The 15716-nt window shown below is 68.4% G+C and overlaps 3 protein-coding genes and 1 long non-coding RNA gene across 4 annotated transcripts; 1 reads left to right on the top strand and 3 right to left on the bottom strand.

The window, feature by feature from the left end:
- Positions 1-279: 279 nt before the first annotated feature.
- Positions 280-5009, bottom strand: LOC142364686 (G protein-coupled receptor kinase 6-like). Its single transcript, XM_075444701.1, is given in 14 exon segments — positions 280-462; positions 1199-1609; positions 1611-1693; positions 1869-1906; positions 1968-2158; positions 2218-2358; positions 2432-2495; positions 2574-2666; positions 2726-2826; positions 3048-3079; positions 3082-3424; positions 3524-3667; positions 4428-4516; positions 4970-5009. Coding segments are annotated over 14 exon segments (1953 nt in total).
- LSM1 (LSM1 homolog, mRNA degradation associated) lies at positions 4769-7139 on the bottom strand. Its single transcript, XM_075444681.1, has 4 exons — positions 7024-7139; positions 6774-6842; positions 6012-6127; positions 4769-5249 (listed from the first exon to the last, which is right to left on the bottom strand). Exons 1-4 carry the CDS (start codon positions 7067-7069, stop codon positions 5079-5081), a joined length of 402 nt encoding a protein of 133 aa, XP_075300796.1. The 5' UTR covers positions 7070-7139; the 3' UTR covers positions 4769-5078.
- Positions 7140-7285: 146 nt separating this feature from the next.
- On the top strand, positions 7286-13203 carry BAG4 (BAG cochaperone 4). The gene is made up of 4 exons (XM_075444601.1): positions 7286-7366; positions 9450-9695; positions 10424-10633; positions 11715-13203. Exons 1-4 carry the CDS (start codon positions 7292-7294, stop codon positions 12204-12206), a joined length of 1023 nt encoding a protein of 340 aa, XP_075300716.1. The 5' UTR covers positions 7286-7291; the 3' UTR covers positions 12207-13203.
- Positions 11263-13839, bottom strand: LOC142364650 (uncharacterized). Its single transcript, XR_012766321.1, has 3 exons — positions 13590-13839; positions 12060-12185; positions 11263-11662 (listed from the first exon to the last, which is right to left on the bottom strand). It is a non-coding gene; the product is annotated as an uncharacterized LOC142364650 (long non-coding RNA).
- Positions 13840-15716: the final 1877 nt, after the last annotated feature.

Here is a 15716-nt window from a genome sequence, read left to right on the forward strand (position 1 = left end):
TGCCAGAAAGGCACCCAGCACCCTCAGGAGGCTCTGGTTAATTGGGATCCCCCCCCCAAAAACCTCACCGGCTCCTGACGTGACCTCAGCATCTCCTCCAGGCATCCCGGGGGGGTCCCGCGCCGTCGCTGCGCTGCCCGCTGCGTCTGCGGAGCCTGCGAGGGGAAGGGACGGCAGCGTCCCGCGGCACCGGGGATGGCACCGGGGCAGTGCCGCAGCCATCGGGGATGGGGTTCGGGTCCCAGCACCTACCTCGGGCGCTGGGAAGGGGCCTCTCCATCACGTCGGGGTGGGAGGGAGCACGGCTGGTCTGGCTGGCTGAGCCCACGCCCCGGCACCACTCATCTGCTCGGCGCAGGATGGGGGTCCCAGCTGCAGCTCGGACCTGCCCAGACCCTCAGCTGGCGATGCCACGCCAGGCTCTGCTGGGCTGCGGGTGCTGGGGGGGTGCGTGGTCGCATCCTGCACACCAGTGAGGGGACGCCCGGCAAGACCCCACTCCGGGACAGGCACCCAGCACCCTCCCACCCAGGTCCCACGGCATGCAGGAGGGGAAGGAAACCCTGGGGGAGGCAAAACAGCCACAAAACCCCCCACAGACCCCCCGACCTCCACGAATCGCCCCCCACGTCCCCATGCTAAGCCACCACGCGGCTCCGCTTGCAGCTTTGAGCTTAAAAACGTACATCTAGGAGCTCAAGGTACAAATATTTACAACTGCTTACATGTACAGAACTGGATCGAATGTAAATCAAAGGCGCTGGAGGCAGAGGTTTGCCGGGGCCCCCCAGCCCCAGCCCCACGGGCACTGTGCCCCTGAACATCCCGCTGGCCCCGGGGCAAGGCTGGGGGGCCCTGAGGCTGCCCTGAGCCCCCCGCCCCACACCCAGCCATGTTTGAGAAAATCCCCTTCCCAGAGCCCGTTTCACGCTGTGGTGGCCGGAGTGGGGGGGATTCTGTCGGGGTGACCCCGTCCGTCCGGCTGCAGCACAGCCAGGGAAGCCGGGGCAGCCCCCCCACTCCAAGGCTGCCTTTGTTTCTCGTTGGAGAGCAGAGATAAACCCGCAGCCCCCCCATGCCCGCAGAGGTCGTGCACCAAGCTGGCGATAAGATAACGGGCTCAAACGCAACAAAAAGAGGTCCCTGCCCTGGCCCCTTCCCCTGGCAGCAGCCAGGGGGGCGGGTGGGGGGGTCCCACAGTGGGAGCCCCCAGGAACAGGCTGGACGTGCTGTGGGGCTGGGGGAAAGGGGGCTGGGGAGCTGCCAGAGTTTGAATCGGGCAGACTCTGCTCCTGCCCCAGTGCCCCTCCGTCACCCCTGGCCCACGCAAGTCAGCGCGAGCCGGCACCCCTGGAGCCACCAGCCGCTCCCCGGTCACCGTCCTGCAGACGGCCCGAGCATCCTCGCTGAACTTGTCTGAGCAGGGCTCCTGCTCCTCCCGCACCCGCTTCTCCACCTCCTCCCGCTTCACCCGCTCCTTGCGGGTGCTGAAGGGCGACCGCCCCGCCATCATCTCGTACACCAGGCAGCCCAGCCCCCACCCGTCAGCGGCCGGGCACGCCACGGCACGGGGACCCCCGGCCGGCCCGCCCGCTGCAGCCCCCACGCTCACCCATGCAGCCGATGCGCCCGCGGATGGTCTCGCCCTCAGGGACCTTGATCGCCAGCCCCAGGTCGGAGATCCTGATGTGGCCTGGGGCAGGGAGCGCGTTGAGGGCAGCACCCCCGGGAAGGTGCCCTACATGGTGGGCAGCACCCCCGGGAAGGGCTACCCCCCATCCCTGCCCACCCTGCCCGAAACACAGCCAGAGACCCATCCCCAAAGCCCAGAGCCTGGGCAGAGCCAGCCCCAGCAGCCCCCTCCTCACCGTCGCCATCCAGCAGGATGTTCTCCGGCTTCAGGTCCCTGCGGGGACAGACAGACGGACAGCTCGGCACGGAGCCGCCCCGCTGCCCGCCCCGCTCACCGGTAGACGATGCCCTCCTGGTGCAGGTGCTGGAGCCCGCAGCAGATCTCGGCCGCGTAGAAGACCACGTGCTCGTCCTCGAAGCCCGGGTCGCCCACGTTGTAGATGTGGAACTCGAGGTCGCCGCCGTTCGTGATGGTCAGCACCCGGCAGAGCGCGTCCTTCGTCTCGTAGGTGTACGCCAGGCTCACCTGCGCGCCCGCCCCGGACCCCCCTGCTCCCCGGCCCCCCAGGAGAGCACCACACGCGCCACGAACCGGCTGTTGACCTTCTCCAGGATCTGCTTCTCGTTCAGGGCCATCGCCTCCCCTTTCCGCTTCTTGATCCGCTGCTTCTCCAGCTTCTTGCAGGCGTACATCTTCCCCGTGGCTCGCACCTGGCAGGCACACACCTTGGGGGGGGCACTGGTGGGGTGAGCCCCCCCAGCCCACCATCACCCCCCTGTCTCACCCTCACGGCCGTACCTCTCCGAAACCGCCCTTGCCCAGGATCCGGTACTGCCGACACGTGTCCTCAGTGACCGACTGCCTGCGACACGCAGCCCCGAGCACGTCAGCCCCACGGACCCCCCCCGCACACCTCGGAACCCCCAGGTCCCCCGCTCACCTCTCCAGGTGCTTCCACTGCAGGAACAAGTCGAAATACACGCTGTGGTGGTCGGCGGCGAAGGGGTCCCCGCTCAGGTACTGGTGCGGGGGGCTGCGGGGGCAGAGGGGCCGGTCGGCGTCGCCCGCAGCCCCCCAGGGCAGGACACTGACCGCAGGCAGCTGCTGAAGGGGTCCTTGCAGGGGCTCCTCCGCAGGTCCCGCAGGCACCGGCTGGCGTGGGGCGGGCCCACCTCGGGCAGGAAATCTGGGGACTGCCGAGGGGAGCGGAGGGGTGCGCACCCACGCCCCCCGTGTGCCCCTCCCGCGTCCCACCTGGGAGCCGCCTGGGCCATGGGTGCCACCGGCACGGCCAGAGAGCGGGGACACAGCTCCGTGGCCAGCGAGGGACCCCCGCAGTGCCCCTGCTCCCGTCCCATCCCCACCCCACCCGCCCTGGGTGCCCGGGGTCCGGGGGAAGCCCCCCAGGACTCACCTCCTGCTTCAGGAACCGGCGGATGATCTCCCCCCCGTCTCCTTCCGCTTCTCCTCCGGGGAGAGCTCGTAGTCCGCCTGGGGTGCCCGGGGAGCGGAGGGTGCTGCAGACAGCGGCTCCGGGCACAGCTCTGCCCCGAGCCCCCCGCCGAGCCCCCCGGACTGCCCCGGCCGCGGGGTGCTGGAGCCGTCGGCACCCCACCACGGGCAGCCGCCTGCGCCGGGGCTCAGGGGGTGGGGGCAGCCCCCGGGGTCCCCCACGCTGCTCCCGGCGGCGGGCAGGGCAGCGGGCTGCGAGCCCCGCACAGCGCCAGCCACGCGGGACGGGGCAAAGCGACGTCCCGCAAGAGCCCCAGAGCCGGCGCGGCAGAGGCCGCTCTGCGGGCACGCGTTTCCCACCGGCAGCCCCCCGGGTGCGGGGCTCTGCCCGCCCGAGGGGCTCCGGCTGCTCCCCCCGAGCAGCCCCGCAAAGCCCACCCCGCGCGGAGGGTGCCCGCGGGGGGGAGGGGGAGGTCTCGGGGGGCCGCGGTACCGGCCACGATGTTCTCCAGCTCCATGGCACGGGGGGCCGAGGGGGGGCCCCCGGGGCTGCGTCACCGCCGTGACGTCACGGGCCGCCCCCTGCCGTCACGGCGTTATGTGAGGGGTAGCGCCGCCCACCGGGAACCCCCCCCCGCCAGCTCCTTGCACCCCCCCCGGGGTGGGGGATCGGCCCCGGACCCCCGGCAGCAGGCGGAGCGGAGCAGCCTTCCACCCCCTCCTCCTCCCTATCCCCTTCCGCGCCCCGCAGCCCCCCCGACGCGAGACCCCCGCCCGACAGCGAGGGGAGCCCCGGCCCGGGACCTCCCCTCCCCCGGCAGCCGGGGCCGGGCCCCCCCGACCCCCCGCACCCCCCTACCCCGGGGCCACAGAACGACGAACCCGAACCGCGTTTCCCCCCCCCGCCGAGCCTTTTTTCCCCCCCCGTTAAAGCAAAAAAATCGCATTTCCCTTTTCCACCGCTGGACCAGCACCATCCCGCCGGGACGACGCGTTTCACCCCAAAAGCGAGCTGCCCCTGCCGCGGGGGGCCCGGTGCCACGACCCCCACCCATGGGCTGATCCCCCCCGCGAGCAGAGCGGGGCTCGCCCCGCAGAGACAAGGAGAGAAAAGGAGAGCAAGCCCACTCGTGGGGACCCCCCGTGCCCCCCAGCGCAGGCTGTCCCCGAGGGAGCGTCCCCGGTCGCGGGGGTGAGGGACGCAGAGGGGTTTCGCAGGGGACCCCGCTCCGCTCGCTGCCCCGCAGCGGCCCAAAGCCGGCCTGAACCGTGGCTGCCACCGCTGCGGCGCAGGGAGGCCCCGCTCGACGCCGTCGCCGGACCCCGCGCCGGACTCTCCTACCTGCGCAGCCACGCCAGGCCCTCCCGAGCACCGCGGCGAGGAGACGCAGCCAATGCCCCAGCCCAGCCACAGCCGCTCTTCGTCAGCGCCTAATTAGCAGGCTCAGCTGCAGGGGAGCGGCCGCAGCCCTTGTTGGGGTGCGGGGGGCACCCAGGTCCTGCTCCCCGTCCTGAGCCAGGGATCTCGCCACATCCTCACGCTCTTCCTGGGAGCGAGCCCACCCCACGGCAGGACCACGGGTCCCGTCTGCCCCGGCGGGGACGAGAGCGGGCAGGAGGGTGGCCGTCCCCGGAGTGGGGGAAGCATCAGGTCCCGAACACAGCTGAAACCGGTGGTGTTGAGATCAAGGATTTATTTACAGGTCAAGGAAAACTCTCACCCAGAGCCCCAGGAGGAGGAAGGAGCAAAAAAACCCAAAGCACCGGGCGATTCGCGTCCCGAACGCAAACGCTCCCGCCCCAGGGTCCCGGGCCGCCCCCGAGCGCCCGCTGCCCTCCTCCTCCGCGAGGGGAAGCGTAAAGGCGCGACTCTTTCTCAGTTACCTGCGCCACAGAAAACACAACCCAAAAATAAAAACTGCATTTCCGAACTGGCACGATCACGGAGCTCCCCTCGCCCCGCCGCCGAGCGGGGGTCCGGCGGGCGGCGCGCCTAGTACTCGTCCAGGGTGTCTGCCCGCGGGACGCAGAGGCCCCGCTCCTTCAGCGCCTGCACCTTCAGCTTCTCCGACTCCTGCCGGGCCTGCTGCTCCACGCGCTGCTCCTCCAGGATCTCCTCGATGGAGACCTGCTGCAGAGGCGTGTCGCTCTCCTTCTCCAGGTCCTGCGAGAGAAACGGCCCCTTGGCACCGCCGCGACGCGCAGCCCCGCTCGCGGGATGCTCCGGCACCGCTCGGCCGACGGCGCCTCTGCCCACCGCGTCTCGCCAGCCCGGGGGGGACAAAAGCCAGCGGGGACGGCACAGGTCCTGGCTGGATCTGCGCTCGCGTCTCCCCCGGGACGCCGACACGCTCCCCTCTCACGCGCTCAGGCTTCGGCGATGTCTGGGTGGGCTCCCGCCAAAGCTGCCGGGGCGGGACGGCTCCCGAGGCGAGCAGCCGAGCGCAGCGGGGTCTGTGCCCATGAGCTCGCGGGCAGCGTGGGGGTTCGGTCCCGTGAACGCCCGGGTTCCCCCCACGCACCGACCTGCGCGCGCGGGACCACCTCCTCCAGGCAAGGGCTCCCGGACCACAGCACCCGCGCGTTCCCTGACAAATGGCGACGCGGAACAGTGGCGCTGGAGGCACCGTGGCGGGCAGGGACGCGGGCTGGGGACCCCCGGGAGAGCTGCCCAGCCCCCTCCTCGCAGCCCCCGAGCCGCGCTTCATGGCACCCTGCCCACAGAGACGCGGGGGGGGCATTTTCCTGATGGCTCAGCCTGGACCAGCCCTGGGAGGGGGCTCTCGTTTCAGCCCCCCCAATGGGACAGTGACCACGTTTGTCAGCGGACAGACGGACGGACACCCAGCCGCGGTGCTGGGCCACGTCACCGCGACGGCTCAGCGCCGGGCCGGCCGCCAGCGGGCAGCGGGAGCCCCGTACTCACTATTTCCCCCAGCAGCACCACGTTCTCGCCTCTCACAACGAAGATGCCCCGCGGGATGTCCCCATACTTCTTGCCCACGTGGATGCGCTCCACAGTCTGGTGCAGCACCAGGTTTGCTGCGGCGGCCGGGAGAGAGAGAGAGAAAACGACCCGTCTTTCGCCGCTCCCACGCCGCGAGGCAGCCGCTGCCCTCCCGTCTGCGCAGGCAGGGCAGCCAGCGCGGACCCCCGGACCCCGACGGCGTTGTGGGCGCTGGGGGTTCTGCACAAGGATCAGGGCGCTCGGTCGCAGGCACAAGCATCACCCGCACGCATCCCGGGCTGTTTCTGCCCAGAACGGGATGCAGGGAGCAGCGCTGGGCGCGGGTGGGGGGCAGCACCCGGGCCCGGGAGGTCTCTGCGGAGCCCCAAGCGCGGGGTACATGCAGGTGGGTGGGCGAACCGCGACGCAAACCCGCTCTGGTGCTGTGGCCCACACCGCCACATCGCTCCCCGCACGGCTCCCCGCACCGTGAACCCAGTTTCTGGCAGCACCGGGGTTGGCGTCAGTCCACGAGGCTGGGGGCTCTGGGACCCCCCCCCACGGGGCCGGGGGGCGGTAGGGCAGCCGCTGTGTGGAACGGGGACCCCGGAGCGGGGAATCCCGCCAGCCCCCAGCCCCCCACCCCGTAAGCCCCCCCCCGGGGACGAGCCTGCTCCGACGGTCACCGGAGCCCCGCCGAGCCCCCTCCTCTCCCCGCAGCACCCCCCAGCCCGGCCGTACCGAACTGGTCGATGCTGCGCAGGTACCCGATGAGCGTCCGGCCGTCCCGCAGCAGGACCAGGTGCTTCTCTGCGGGGGGGAGAGCGGTGGGGGCTCAGCCACGGCCACGCGTGGCAGGACCCCCCCCCCCATCTCCCCCTCCCCACGCCGCGGAGCAAGCCCAGCGTTACCCACCCCCCCGGCCCCCCGCGGGGACCCGAGGGTCCCGGCCGCCCCCGGGCGCGGCCCCGGCGGGGGTCCCGGCGCTCACTGTCGATGTCCTGGATGAGGCTGGCCGTGCCGGGCATGTAGTTCATGGTGCCGCCGCGCCGCCCCCAGCGGAAGCGCCGCCATGCGCCGGTGCCGCCGCCGCCCCGGAACCGCCCCGCCGCCGGGAGGGGCCCGCCGCGCCGCCGCCCTTTTAAGCCGAGGCAGACGGTAAGGGCGGGGAGGCCGCTGATTGGCGGGGAGGCGGCGGGGCCTGGCCGCCGATTGGCCGCGGGGCGGGCGGTGGCACGGGACGGGGCGGGACGGCGGCCATGGAGCCCCGCGGCCGCGCCGCCGAGCCGGGCCCGCCGTGGCCCCCCGGGTCCCCCCGTCCGCCGGCGGCGCAGGTAACGGGGGAGGGGGACGGGGGACCGGGGAGGGGGGAAGGTGGTGGCGGCCCCGATCCCGATCCCGATCCCGGGCGCTGAGCCCAGCCACCGGGGCTGGAGCCCACCCGCTGCCCGGCGCGGCCGCGGCCTCGGTCCCCTCGCTGCCGGGGCCGTCCCGCGGAGGAGGTCGGGCAGGGCAGCCCCCCGGTTCCCTGCCCCCCGGGTCCCTGCCCCCCGGGTCCCTGCCCCCCGGGTCTCTGCCGGGGGGATAAAGCTGCACCCCCCGTCCAGTCCGAGGTGACGCTTCTAGGGCTCGCGTCCTACCAAAGAGACCCCCGGGAATGGCCCCACCAAGAGACCCCCGGGGGATGCCCATCTCCAAGAGACCCTGGGGGATGCCCCTGTCAAGAGACCCCCGGGGAACGGCCCCTGTCAAGAGACCCCCTGGGGAATAGCTCTATAAAGAGACCCCCGGGAATGGCCCCACCAAGAGACCCCCGGGGGATGCCCATCTCCAAGAGACCCTGGGGGATGCCCCTGTCAAGAGACCCCCGGGGAACGGCCCCTGTCAAGAGACCCCCTGGGGAATAGCTCTATAAAGAGACCCCCGGGGAATGGCCCCCACCAAGAGACCTGTGGGGAACGGCCTGTCAAGAGACCCCCGGGGGATGCCCCCACCAAGAGACCCCCGGGGAATGCCCATCGCCAAGAGACCCTGGGGGATGCCCCTGTCAAGAGACCCCCAGGGAATGACCCCCACCAAGAGACCTGTGGGGGACAGCCCCGTCAAGAGACCCCCGGGGGATGCCCCCACCAAGAGACCCTTGGGGGACAGCGCTATAAAGAGACCCCCGGGGGATGCCCCCACCAAGAGACCCCCGGGGGATGCCCCCGTCGTGGCTGTCTGCTGCCGGGATGGGTGGTGGGAGCTGGCCATGGCCGGCGGGGACACGTCCCGGTCCCCTCACCGACGGACGGGACGGCCTCTGCCCCGGCGTGAGCATGGGGCTGAGGGTCCGGTCCCCACCCCGCATCCCCACGTCCCCACGTCCCCACGCCGAGGCGTTCGCAGGACGGAGCCCGGCCGCGAGAGGAGCCGGCAGCGCCCGGGCGGGAGCTCGGGGAGGGAAGCGTGGCCGGTCCCGCCGTGCCCCGGCGCCGCGACGTGCTCTGCCCAGATCCATTCTCTGCTGCTGCTGTTGCCGCACAGCGGTTTTTTAGGGGCCGCTGCACAAGCACTGCGTGGCGAGCAGGGCTCTGCGCGTCCCAGAGAGGTCCCCTGCTGCCCAGGCGTGACTGTGGCTGGGTGTAATCCTTTGGGATCTGTAGGCTTGACCCGGCTCTTCCGTAAGTCCCGTCACGCAGGTGATGGGACCCTCTGAGAAACGGTCCGCGGGCAAAAAACCGCTTTGCCCAAAGCGACGGGGTCACCGGTGGGCTCCGGAGACCCCGACGCCCAGCCCCGACGCCCAGCCGTGGCCTCTGCGGTTCGCTGGACGCTCACGGTCCGTCCACGCCGATCTCCGGAGTGTGTTCAGAGGAATTCTCGCGCACGCTCTGGACGTCTGGCCCTTTCCTACGCCACGTTCTCAGAGCCGACTGCTCCCGCGGCCTCAGCACGACCCGCGGCTCGCGCACCGGAGCACCCGGCTCCCCAGGCTGGGAGACCTCGTCCGCTGGCACCGTTCCTCTTCGCAGACGAAGAGCGGAGGGGCTTTGCTGAGTGATTCTCACCCAGCAGCCGGTGACCGCGCGGACGTGGCGGACGCTCCCGAGAGCTGCGTGCCGGGAGGAGCGGTGCGCGCGTTGCTGAGCGCAGCTGCGTGAAGCGTGGTTGAGCTCAGCGTGTCCCCTCCCCGCCCGCCCTCCGGACAAACCGATCCCCCCGCGATGCCCCCCGCTCCCTGAGCGCGCGGCGAGGGCGGTGGGACCCGCGCGAGGCGGTGTATTGACAGCGGCCGGCAGAAAGCCGCGTTAGAGCAGGAAAACCTAAAAGTGGGGAAAATCAGCTGGGGCAGGAAGGAGCCCTGGGTTAAACGCCGCAGGAAGGGGGTTCTGAGCACGGCCCACCGCCTCCCCTCTGCTCTTCCCTCCTTCCCAGGCAATGGATTCTCCCTACGCCAACGGAGCCTACAGCCCCCCGTACCCCCCGGCTCCCGGCGCTGCCCCGCACTACGCCGGCCCGCCGCAGACGCGGGGGTACTACTGCTCCGGGCCCCCGCAGACCCCCTACGCCGCGGAGCCCGCGGGCGCGTACCGGCCCCCGCCGCCCGCTCCCCCCTGGGGCTGCCCCGCCGAGGGCTCCTCTCGCCGGCAGCAGCGCGTTCCTGGCTACTCCCCGCCGCAGGTAAGAGGCCGGGCACCGGCCGCAGCCGCTTCCAGCCCCGTGGTCGGTGCAGCCGCAGTTCTGGGGCACAAGAAGTTGTTTCGTGGGGCCGCAGGGGAGGGAGAGCCCCCAGTGCCCCCTCCCATGGGTCCTGAGAGCTGTTGTGGCTTGAGCAGCTTGCCCTGCCTGGCTTCATATAAGTATTATATTTATATATTTATATACAAAGATGATCCGAGGGCTGGAGCACCTCTGCTATGAGGAGGGGCTGGGAGAGCTGGGGCTGTTCAGCCTGGAGAAGAGAAGGTTCCAGGGAGACCTTGGAGCAGCTGCCAGTGCCTGGAGGGGGCTGTAGGAAAGATGGGGAGAGTATTTTCAGCAGGGCTTGTTGCGACAGGACAAGGAGCAATTGCTTGAAACTAAGGGACGGGAGATTTAGACTGGATATAAGGACGAAATTTTTTACCATGAGGGTGGTGAATCACTGGAACAGGTTGCCCAGAGAATCAGGCAGAGGCCCCGTCCCTGGGAACGTTCCCGGCCAGGCTGGACGGGGCTCTGAGCACCCTGGTCTGGCTGGAGATGTCCCCGCTCGCTGCAGGCGGGGGGGCTGGGTGGCCTCGAAAGGTCCCTTCCGACCCAAAGCTCTCTACGATTCTGATTCTGTTTACGCTGGTAAATCGTGTGTCTGCAGGGAGCGGTGCTCGGAGGGGCTCGGGGGTCACGCCTGTCTCCCCCTTTTCTTGCAGACCCCCGGAATGCCCGTCCCACAGTACCCGTACGGAGACGACCCAGGAGGCTCCGCGGAGGACACGTGGGCTGTCCCCGCCGTCTACGGGGCGCAGCCGCGTTACGCGTGGCCCGCGGCTCCGGTGCACGGGAACCCCTTCGCCTCCGATTCGCACCCCCCCTGGACGGGCAGCGGAGCCCCTGCCCAGCCTCCCGCCTGGGACGCGAAGGTACAGCTGATGCTCTGCAGAGCCCGCCCGCGCTGGGTCCCGGCCGCGGTCGGACCGCCCGGATGACACAGCTTTCCTCAAAACCCACCTCTGTCTCCTGGGAATTCCCCTTTCTCCCGGCACCACCAGTTTAGGTAGAGGCAAGGCAGCAGGCATCCAGAGCGCTGCCAGCAAAGGCTCCTATTTGCGTATGGAAACCCCAGATCCACGGCTGCCGCTCCAGAAAGGTACTGGAGATAGCAGACGACCCAGGGCAGGTCTTGAAATGGGTCAAACCTTGTCCGGCTTGTCCAGCTCTGTCCTCTCGAGCAGCAAACGCGGTCAGAAATGCTCCTGCGGAGCGTGGGACCAGCCTGCGGCTCAGTTCGCAGACTCTGCTGTTCTACAAGTGCTTCTTTGGGCACAGTCGTCTTCTACGGGGGAATCTTTTCAGCAGAAGAACACCAGGAAATGATGCGTTTGGTGGGGTCTGCTCATCTCGGCTTCCTCTGGGTTTGGTCGGGTCGAGTGACTCTCCAGAGGTGTGGTCCCCAGGCAGCAGCAGCAGCTCTGATGGGGGGGGCTGCGTGGACTCGGTTGTCTGGGAACGGCCCAGAAGTGTCCTGCCTGCAGAGAAGCGTCTCCTCCAGAACATCCAAGCGGGACCGCGCTGACATCCCTTGCGCATCTCCCCTGCTCGTGGGCAGCGAGTGTCCAGCGGCTCACGCGGTTTCTTCTGGACACGTGCCTCTCGCTGGGGATCTGCTCTTTAATGGCCAGGGCTGGAGCCTGGGTCCCCTGTCCCCTTTGGGACTTCTCGCAGAAACCGGCCTGCCTGGCAGGACCCGGGCTGCCAGCGGCGGGGACGTGATGCGTTACGGCATCGCGGTGGGTGACGGCCTCGAAAATGCTGCCGGATCCCTGGTAACGCCGTGCCCGGTGTGCCCTGTCCCCAGGCTTGCACGCCTCAAAGCAGTCACGGTGTCACCGCCGCCTGATCCCCTCGGCCCCGCTCGCCTGCCTTTCGAGCGCGGGGTTAAACACCTGCCTCTAAGGGAAATGCACTGAGAGATATTTTTCTTTTTCCCCCTTCTGACTGCAGGATAACGCTTACGACAGACGCGAGCCAAGCGCAAACCAGCAGAGCTGCTACTGCGACGTGGATCACCAGCCCTGTGGGACAGCGAAGGAGCAGGGGCCAGCCCCCCCGCCGCCCCCCCCGCAGCCCAAGGTGCAGTACAGCGCTCAGCCCCGCATCTACGCCAGCGCCCCGCGGAAGCTTCCGCCCGGGAGCCGGGAGGCCGGCGTCAAACCCGGCGAGCAGCCCGCAGCGCATTCTGCAGCTGTCCCGCCAGAGATTCAGAGAATCCTCCGCGTCATGGCGGGGGCTGAGCCGCTGGAGCAAGAGGTGGATGAGTTTGTGGGGAAAAAGACAGATAAATCCTACCGGCTTCTGGAGGAGATGTTGACCAAGCTGCTGCTGGAACTGGATTCCATCGAGACTGGCGGCCAGGACGGCGTTCGGCAGGCCAGGAAAGAGTCCGTCCACAGAATTCAGGCCATACTGGAAAAACTGGAAAGAAAGGGATTGTGAGAGCACATCAGCCACAACACACGGCCCGTTGTTGAGGTTCCAAAGCGTTTTAGTTCTGTTAAATCTCAGCTCTTTCCGCTACGCACTATTGACAATGAAATAGCAATAAGCCCCCAGCTAAAAAAGCAAACAACACGAAACCATCAAAAAACCCCAGCCCAATGCAGCAGCGCAGCCCCCACGAAGAGCTTGGCCGCGGACAGACTGAGAGGTCGGACGCAGCAGACTGAACTGTTGGTCTGGAAAAGCAGCTCCACCCGCGGTGCCCACGCCGCGGAGCTCTCCGTGGGCATCCGCGTCCTCTCCATCAGCAGGAAGAAAACCACTGTCCAGAGCTCCCCGGCCCGGGCGCAGCTCCGGGGGGTCCCGCAGCCCCAGCAGTCCTTCAGGCCGCCGGGACGCTTGGCAGATGCGGTCACGGCGGTTCTGCAAGGCGCAGCCACAAACCAAGGCTCCGGGCTTGTCAGTCGCCGCGCGTAGCTTCAGCTTCAGCTTCCTCGCCGCCCAAACCCGTGTGTCTCGTGGGTTCTGTCCGGGCTTAGCGCGCTCGAGCAGCTGCACTGGAGTGCTGCAGAGGGGACCACGGGGCAGCGCAGGGTGCGAGCGGCTGCCGCGTCGTGCTGTGCCTCCTCCGTGGCGAAGGGCCGGCCCGCGGCGTGCCCTGCGGACGCCAAACGCAGCCGGGAAGCCCCAGCCCCGCGGCTGGAAGGGACGGGCGCCAGCAGAGGAACGACGTCGGAGCAGAGCGACCCGCAGCAGCAGGATGCTTGCGAAGGCTTTCCGGGCCGCTTGGGTAAAAATCCACTTTTTCATGGTAACGTCCTTCCACGAGTGCGCGTTTCGCGTTGCGGCGCAGCGCCAAAGCCGCGGCACTGCGCGGCGCGGAGGGGAAGGCACCGGCGCAGCCGGCTGTGAGCCCGCTGGTTACCACGTGAATCACTGCTCCGTGCCACGAGGTAATAAACCCCGGCGACTTTTAAGTGTTATTTTGTATGAAGATGTCTCAAAGTCTCTTTTCTTTTTATAAAGAAGCTGCGGGCAAGGCTGTGTCACGCAGACCTGCCCTAGGACACCAGCCAGGCTGTCTCGGCGGCCAGGCTGGGGTGAACCCAGAGCAATGCCGAGCAGCACCCAAACTGGTCGCCTCTGGGAGTGCTTGTTTGGGGGTGCTCCGGGGTGCGGTGGCCCCATCGCCTCCCGAGCAGTGCGGACGCTCCGGGACCCCTCAGCCGTGGCTCTAGGGCCGGTGGCCGTGTTTTGGAGGGGGTCTGGACGGGGTCTTGGTGTACCCGGGGCTGGGAGTGCCCCGGCCGCACGGGCCACGGGTCAGCACTCATCGGACCCCACATTGTTCCCAGATGGGGCCGCGTGTACGGGACTGACCTTTGCGGCTCCTGGGCTGTGTCCGTGGCTCCTGGGCTGTGTCCGTGGCTCCTGGGCTGTGTCCGTGGCTCCTGGGCTGTGTCCGTGCCCACGCGTGGCCCCGTCCGCCGTGAGCCGGCAGAGAGCTGCGTGTCCCGGGACCCGGCTGCGCTTCCTTTTCGTCCTCTCGTCAGGCAGAGAGCAGCCAGGCCCAGCTCTCCGTGCTTCGGGTACGGCCTGAAATCTGGCTTCCGAGGACGGGCCCCTGTCCTGGGAGATGAAGCGGATCACAATAAACAGAGCGGTCCCCTGTCACTGCGCTGCATGCAGAGCGCGCTGGCCAGCCCCAGTGAATGCCACCTTTCTTTCTCGGATGAAGGCAGCAGTGTCAGCAGTGTCCCCGGGGATCAACCCCTGCTTTGGCTTTGTTTCTTTTTGTGCAATGCCCGTGGTGGGGACGCTTTCCACCCAACCGGCCCTGCCACCGGTGGCTCTGTAAACCCAGAGGAGTGAAGAGCGGCACTGCAGCGGCTCTGCCCCCGTCGCTTCATCTTATGGTTGAAAGGCTCATTAAATGCTGCCTCTGACATCCTGAAATCCGTCCTAAGAGACTGCTGTGGGTTTGCTGAATTAGCCTGACACAGTAATAACTTTACTCGGGTTTTGTGAAAGGGAATAGAGGCACCAAAACCCATCAGCCACTCTGCAGAAATGCGTGGTGCGGGGGCAGAAAGCCGGGTCCTCGGGCGACAGGATTGCTAGCAGACTCGGTTCCAGACTTACTGAGTCCCAGGCTTCGGAGCCCTTAGCAGTCCCCACAAGGTTTGTCTGCAAAAGGCTGTGCAGGAGATGGAAAAGCAGAGAAGGAACGTAGGTGCCCCGAGAGACCCAACATCTCCCTTTGCAGAGAAGTCAGGAACCGGGCGGCTGGGCCCGCAGCCGCGCCGGTGCTCTCGTGGCGAAGGGGAGCTTGGAAGGAGAGCACTGATGATGCAGGAGGGGAGAACAGGGCATGACCGAGCTCTGAAACCGCCCGTACCTGGCGGGAAGGCTCTCCTTTCTGCTGGAGGCGGATGCACGTTGATCCCCGTAACTCATCCTGGGGAGCGGAGCCAGCCCCGATGAACAGCGTCACCGTCAGCTGCGGCACCAAGTCCGGGCCACGGTCTCGCCACATCTGTGCTCTCTAGGGAATTACCAAAGAGCTCATTTCGTGCTCTGCTGCCACATTTGGTTTTTTATTTGGCTGGTACGGCTGCTGAAATAAAGGTTTGGGCTCCCCTGGCGCAGGATCCAGCCAAGGTCTGGAACCCGTTGTTGCGAGAGATGGTGGAAGTCACCCTGCAGCTGGCCCAGCGGCGCACGCCGACCCCGGCGGCACGGGGAGAGGTGCCCACAGCTCGGGGCGCAGCAGCCCCCCCCCCCCCCCCCCCCCAGCAGGGTCTCCCCCCACCCTGCCGCTTCAGCCCCTTGGCAAAACCGCGGGGAGAACGGGCAGAGCCGCAGCCGAGCTCTGCCCCGCGCACCCCCAGCTCCCTGCGACGCCACAAGACGAAGCCGGCAGCCAGCTCCGCTGAGTCTGGAACCCCTGGAGCTGGCGGGAGCTTTATTTTCCGCATCTGTTTCAGCAGCAGGAACAACCCTGCGCTGCTCACTGCGTCCCGCTTGCTCTAACGCTCCTCTCCCCCCGTCTCAGTGCCCCTCGCGGTGCGGGGAGGGGTGCGGAGCAGTCCCGACCCCCCGCACGCGGTGCCCGGAGCACTGCAGTGCAGCCAGCCAGGAGACGGGGAAGAACCACGCGCTCCGCTGCCGTGTCACCAGCGCTCCGTGGGCTGGGACAAAGGTCTCCCGCCGCGGGGACGTGGTAAGGACGGCGCCTTTCTCCGTCCGCAACAAAAACTGAAAGTATGTGCATGGCACGCGAGTGAGACAAAGTCTGCCAGGACAGAGGAAGTCACAGAATCACAGAATGTTGGGGGTTGGCAGGGACCTCTGTGGGTCCCCCAGCCCAACCCCCTGCCCAAGCAGGGTCACCCAGAGCAGGCTGCACAGCACCGCGGCCAGGCGGAGCTGGAATATCTCCAGAGAAGGAGACTCCACAGCCTCCCTGGGCAGCCTGGGCCAGGGCTCCGTCACCCTCAGAGGGAA

Source organism: Opisthocomus hoazin, chromosome 28 (genome assembly GCF_030867145.1).
Source record: "Opisthocomus hoazin isolate bOpiHoa1 chromosome 28, bOpiHoa1.hap1, whole genome shotgun sequence".
NCBI lineage: Eukaryota > Metazoa > Chordata > Aves > Opisthocomiformes > Opisthocomidae > Opisthocomus > Opisthocomus hoazin.